The sequence below is a fragment of the Eretmochelys imbricata genome, chromosome 7 (genome assembly GCF_965152235.1).
Source record: "Eretmochelys imbricata isolate rEreImb1 chromosome 7, rEreImb1.hap1, whole genome shotgun sequence".
Taxonomy (NCBI): domain Eukaryota; kingdom Metazoa; phylum Chordata; order Testudines; family Cheloniidae; genus Eretmochelys; species Eretmochelys imbricata.
This window is the reverse complement of record NC_135578.1, coordinates 97,377,255-97,383,254: the sequence shown is the minus strand read 5'-3', so window position 1 is coordinate 97,383,254 and position 6,000 is coordinate 97,377,255. Positions and strand designations below refer to the sequence as shown.

The following is a 6,000-nucleotide window of genomic DNA, read 5'->3' as shown; positions in this document are numbered from 1 at the left end:
AATTTTTAGCTGAAAACAGGGTTTCCTGTATTGTACGTTCTACCTCAAATTTCAGCCTTTATACTTTTCCTTGGTATTCTTTTTGTAATTTACACTGTCTTAGTGGCATTGCCATTGAATAGTTTTAATTTGACTTTTCTTGGTTGCAGTTTTGCTTTTTTCTTTTTTTGTAGCTTAGCATATTCACTAATGGCCCACTGTGTATTTGGCATTTAGTATCCGATTTGTGTGCTGCTGTCTTCTCTTTGCATGTGGTGCTAGTCTGAGTATTATAAACCATTTATTTTTGCTGAAAGAACAGGAGGACTTGTGGCACCTTAGAGACTAATAAATATATTAGAGCTTAAGCTTTCATGGGCTACAGCCGATGAAGTGGGCTGTAGCCCATGACAGCTTATGCTCTAATAAATTTGTTAGTTTCTAAGGTGCCACAAGTACTCCTGTTCTTTTTGCAGATACAGACTAACAAGGCTGTTACTCTGAAACCTGTCATTATTTTTGCTGGTTTGCACTGCATTAATGTCATACGTGCAAAATCTGGTGCTCTGTGTTACTGATTCCTTAATATGGTGCAATTTTTCTTTCTTTGCTTTTCTCATCAGCAAGCTTTGGCATAATGATTTTTCTTGGCACAATTATGGTATATAACCCCCTTATGTAGGGCATTTTTCCATACTCATGTTTTTCTCTACAGTTAGCTTGCCTCCCCCACTCACTGGTCTGTCTTTGTGTTTTTGTTTGTCGCTTCTACTTTGTATTTGTACATTTACTTTTGCATGAATGTTGGTATATTTTTCTTTGTGTTTTACTACTTTCCCTGAGCTGCTTGGTGAATTATCTGTGTGTCTGCTCCACTTATTCTCTGCATTTGGATATGAACTTGTTCGCTAGCTTTGCACACATCTATAGCTCTTGGTAGAGTTATTGGGGGCTTTCTAGGCATTTGCATTCAAGCGTCTGTATCTTTCATCCCTATTACTAATCTATGCCAAATTCGTTCATCTTTTAATCTTTGATAATCAGATGAGTCAACCATTGTCCAGTAGCCTGGCAATATTCTGATCTATTGTTTCTCCAGATTTTTGATCACAATTGTTGAAGATACTTTTCATATACAACATTTTTTGTGGGTTGAAAATTATTTTGGGGGCACCTCTAGGATTTTACACAGGTCCTCCTGATCTGCTGCTGATATATCTAGATGCTATTGGAGCATATGTCAGCCTTTGTCCATTACAATGAATGTATAGTGTGGCTGCTGGCTGTTCTTTTTTTTGTTTCTGTGTTGCTATTCTGTAGTTTTCTGTAGTGGTCTAAAGAATGTCCAATTGCTAAACACATCTCCTTTACGTCCATCTACTCAGGGACAGGAATCTGGTATGCTGCTATGATTATTGTTTCATTTGTGTGATTTTGTTTAGTTGTTTTTTTTGTTTCTGATTTCCTGTGCCTGTAGGCGCCAACTCACTTCTGACACCATGTTCAGTGTTCAAGCATAATAGAGAGAAAGCTAAGACACTGCAATATTCAGGTTTGATACAGTCCTCCCTTATCAAGCACTTTCAGAAAGTAGAATTTTTTACATTCTTAGAAATTATCATATATGTAGAATATGATAGTATGTTTAACACCCCTTATTGGTAAGTTACCTATTGTAACACTCTCTTTACAAATTATAGTTGCTATTATCACACTGATATTGACACGTCTTCCCAGAATAGCTTTACAGGACATCTGAAATAACTCTGATTCCTCTTTCTTATCCTCTCACTACAATTCCCTTAGGGTAATGGAGAACCAGTTTTCACACTGGAACTTACATTTCGTTTGTCAGATTGTGTAGGACTTGACCTCCATCTAACATGTAAACCACTATCCCAATGGAGGGTCTTTCTTTCCCAAACAAGGAGGATATTGTCATAGACACTTCATTAAATCAGTTAATTCTCACTAGCTTTTATGATGTCTTGTACCGTCAAGCCTTCCAGACACACTCTAAGCATCTGGTCCAGCACTTGAATTTGTGCTAACAGAAGACATAGATTTCCTTCTGTATATATGAATTGAAATACAAACTTTGTGTTTTCTTCTTTGCACAGTGCTTTTCTCTGTGCTTAAAGTGGTCTGAAAAAGTGTGGGTGAGGGTCTCATTACCCCATCTGCCCATCCTTCTGCCCAGCAATTAATTCTGTCACAAACCCCAAATCAATCCTGTCCCCTCAGTCCTCACACATCAGTTGTGGCCCCACATTTGTTCTGCCTCCCCTGCAGCTCCTGGGGTTCTTCACTCCTCTCCTCAAGCCTGGGAAGGGGCTTCGGGGGTTCTTCACCCCGCTCTGCCCCTTCCCAGGCCAGGTGTTTTAGAGAGGAAGGAGGAGCAGAGGGCCATCTCATTGCTCATTGGAGAGGAAAAGGGAGCAGCACCACGCTGAGCTGCTAGGTGTGGTTGGCTGCTCTTCCCAACAGCAAGTGGGGAAGACAGCCAAATTCATCGGATAAGGTGATTTTGGCCCCTGCTGGAATCATTACTTACTTGTAATCCTGCTTCTCTCAAGGTGTTGTGATGAATCTGTGAGCTCCTAGAGGGCAGTGTTAAATTCCAGCACAACATCCTGCCAGTACAGGACTCCATACTTCATCCAGCACTGGGAAGGGAGGGAACCTGGCTCAGGAGGGAGCCAGAGGATGCATTGAGCAGGAGCAGTAGGTCAGAGGCAGCCTGTGAAGAGAAGGCATGAGCTGGGAGAGAACAGCTAAGCAGCAGCCTGTTGTTGGCAAGGGGGCCGTGCTAGCCCCCTTGATAGTTGAATACTTGAGAATACCTGCAAATAGGGTGGCAGGACTAAAAGAACTGAACTCTGGGGGACTGCAGGCCAGTGTGTGATTGCTTCCTTCAGGGAGTGTCCCTGGTGCTAGGCAGGAGGAGCTCTGCTTTCATAGCATAGGATTGGGAACTATTGTGTGTTGGGTTTTTGTCTTTATTTGGATAAACATTAAAACAAACATACAGAGGTTAACTGGACTATTTATATCGGGCAGCCCCACTAGGGCAATCCTTTGTTGTTCATGAGACTTTGAGTGTATATCACCATGGGCTGGAACCTTGAGAGCCTAACTGTACCTGAGACCGCACCTTAATTCCCCCATCTCTCAAAGCGTCCTGGCCTGCTTCATTCTGAGACCAACTGCCACCAGCTCAGTGCATCCAGAACATTCAATTTCAGTTCCTTGAGGAGCAGGAAGCAAAGAGGTCCCCAAATGCTAAGTGTAACAAATGTCCAAAGAGGGTGTATAGAATAGGGCCATAATGTATATAATTCAGAGAAGCAGTATTACATGTAATAATAATAATAGAACAAAATGCTTATATAGCACTTATCATGTACTATACAAAGGAGATCAGTATGATCACCCCCATTTTGCAGATGGGGAAGCTAACACACAGTGAACCAACGTGACTTGCCCAAAGTCACCTAGCAGGCAGTGGCCAAGCCAGTAATGGAAACCAGGTCTACTGAGTCCCAGTCTAGTGCTTTATCTACTGAGCTAGAGTAGGGGTAAAGGGATCTGTGCATGGACCTGAATGCCAGTGCCCGAACCTTCCCTCACTCAACAGGGAGCCAGGAGGGGCCTCAGCCAGTGATAAACCACAGATCACCCGCAGACAGGCACAGAGGGGGCTGCTGGTGGGGACACGCCTGCCAATCGCTCTCCCCCCGCCCCTTGGACAGCAGCAGGGAGCTAGCTGACGTTGCCCTTTTAAGAGCAGCCCCGTCGTATCAGGCCTGTGACGTCAGAGAGCGCAGAGCCCTAGTCCCCGCTGCCTCTGTTATTGCAGCCAAAGGCTGGGAGTAGCAGCAGCGGCAAGGGCAGCTCTGGCTGTGCCGGGGGCTTCGCGCAGTGCCGCTGCCCGGGCGCGTGCGGGGAGACCGCTGGAGCCCCTTCCGCAGAGCCTGGCCATGCACCGGGATTCAGCCGCCGCCGCCTCCACCAGCAGGAACTTTCCTGGCGGGAGCCTAATGGCTGCGAAGGGGGAAATCTAAGAACAAAGTCTTCGCCTCCAGCCCGGGAGCCGGGGAGAGGGTGATCCGGCAGCAATGAGCCCAGGGGCTGCTCGGCACTGATGTCTCCGTGCCTCCCCCAGGCGGGAGGACTGAGAATCCCTCGCTTACCTTCCTGCTCCTCCCCTGGCGCACAGCCGAGCGAGTGAGCGAGGCAGGGGCGGCAGAGGGGCAGCAGCTCCCCCCGGGGGGCTTTGAAACTGACTTGGAAACTTCCACGGGGCCAGGGCTCCGCCGGTCGCACCCCGCCGCCTCCCCCCCGCCGGCGTTCCCACGGAGAGCCCGCTTCGCCCCGGGTTCGGGGGCGGCTGTGAATTTGTAAACTCTCCCCCCCGGCGGTGTCATGGCGGTGAAGGGGGCTGCGGCAGGTACCGGAATGTTGTTAGTAACAGCCAACGTTGGATCCCTCTTTGATGATGTAAGTAGCGTGGCTGGGGGTGTCTGCACACCGGGAGGGAGGGAGGCGGGAGCCCAGGTTGTCGCTGCCGCCCGGGGCGTTCCTGAGTCCCAGCTCGCCCGTGCGGCGCCCGAGCCCTTGGCCGGGCTGCGCGGAGGATGCCGGCTGTGCGGGGGGGGGGGGGGGGTGCGCGCGTCTCTGGGGCGGCGGAGGTCCCGGTGCATCTCCCCGGAGTGGCTCGGAATAACGAGCAGGATCCCAGGCTGCTCACTGCCTTGGTGGGTGGGTTTTGCCCGGTCCTAGCGCCCTGCCGCCCGCTCGTTCTTCTACGGCGAAGGGGGTAGGGGCTCGGAGCGCCGCCCAGCCCGAGCGCGGGGGGCGGGCTTTGCACGGGCAGCACCAGCGCTAGGGCACTGCCAGGGGGAGCACCGGCCAGTTGCAAGGTTCGTGCTCGTCCTCTGAGCCACCCCGGCGGCGGGAGGGGCCTGGAGAAAGGGCTCCGGCTCCAGCTGCCTCACCGGCCCGGGGCGGGGGGAGGCATCATCTCACCGTCACCGCTCCTAGCGCGGCTCTCACGGGCGGGTCCCGCACGTACAGGCGGGCCGGGGTCGGTCCTGCCTGCCGGGCGTGGGAAGCGACTGCCGCCGTGCTGCTGCAACCACCTCTTCCCCGCACGCCCTGCCTCCGGGCTGGGGAAGCTTCCCAGCCTTCTCACAGCTCCGCTGTCCCGGTCCTCCCCCATTCCCGGCAGCATGCAGCAAAGTCTGGGCAGTGCGGAGCCAGCTAGCCTTCTGCCTCCTCCCCAGCCGCCCCCCTGCCTGAAGCAGTCCTTGCCAGGGGTGGGGGAAGGATTCACTGCTTCCCATGCATCCTCCATTCCTAGATAGAAAACTGCTAGGGTCTGCCTCTGAAGATCCCTGAGCGGCAAATCCACCGCCCCAAGGCTTGCTCTCTGGGGAAAGTTTGTTTGTTTATCATCAGCCGGTTAGCAACAGTGTGCCATGTTCACTCCGTGCCCTGGTGACTTTGTTGTGTTTCTTTTTTGTTTATACACGCTCCCCGAGGGCTGTATAAACGAAGTAGACTTCCAAGTCGGGAATGCCAGGGAAAAGGTGGTAGCTGCCAGTGGGGCGTTGCTGTTAGAGAAATTGTTTCACATATGAAAGGAATAAAGGCAAGAGTGTGTTAGTGCTTTTTAATTAGAAACTACAAATCGGAGATTGACTCTCATTTAAAGGATTAGCCATGTTCATGTACACACACTCCTCTACACTTAAGCCTTCAGAGAGCTCTGTGCAACTCAGTGAAACTGTTGTCAAGCAAAAGTAGTTTTCCTTTCTGTAGCTTTTAGAATCTCTCCAATTATACATATATTTTTAAAACCAAAAAGGCTTGGAGTGATATCTGGTGATGACTAGTTTCAGAGTAGCAGCTGTGTTAGTCTGTATTTGCAAAAAGAAAAGGAGTACTTGTGGCACCTTAGAGACTAACAAGTTTATTTGAGCATAAGCTTTCGTGCATCCAATGAAGTATCTCACGAAA

At 49.9% G+C, this 6,000-nt stretch overlaps 1 protein-coding gene across 5 annotated transcripts in view; it reads left to right on the top strand.

Annotated features, from left to right (window-relative positions):
* Positions 1-3,830: 3,830 nt before the first annotated feature.
* INPP5A (inositol polyphosphate-5-phosphatase A) overlaps positions 3,831-6,000 on the top strand; it is a 429,418-nt gene continuing 427,248 nt past the window's right edge. For 4 of the 5 annotated variants that reach the window (XM_077822695.1, XM_077822696.1, XM_077822697.1 and 1 more), the window contains exon 1: positions 3,831-4,479. In XM_077822695.1, coding sequence (XP_077678821.1) covers positions 4,405-4,479 — 75 coding nt within the window. In that variant the 5' untranslated portion in view covers positions 3,831-4,404. The remainder of the gene's footprint in view (positions 4,480-6,000) is intronic. The other variant, XM_077822699.1, reaches the window with a different exon arrangement.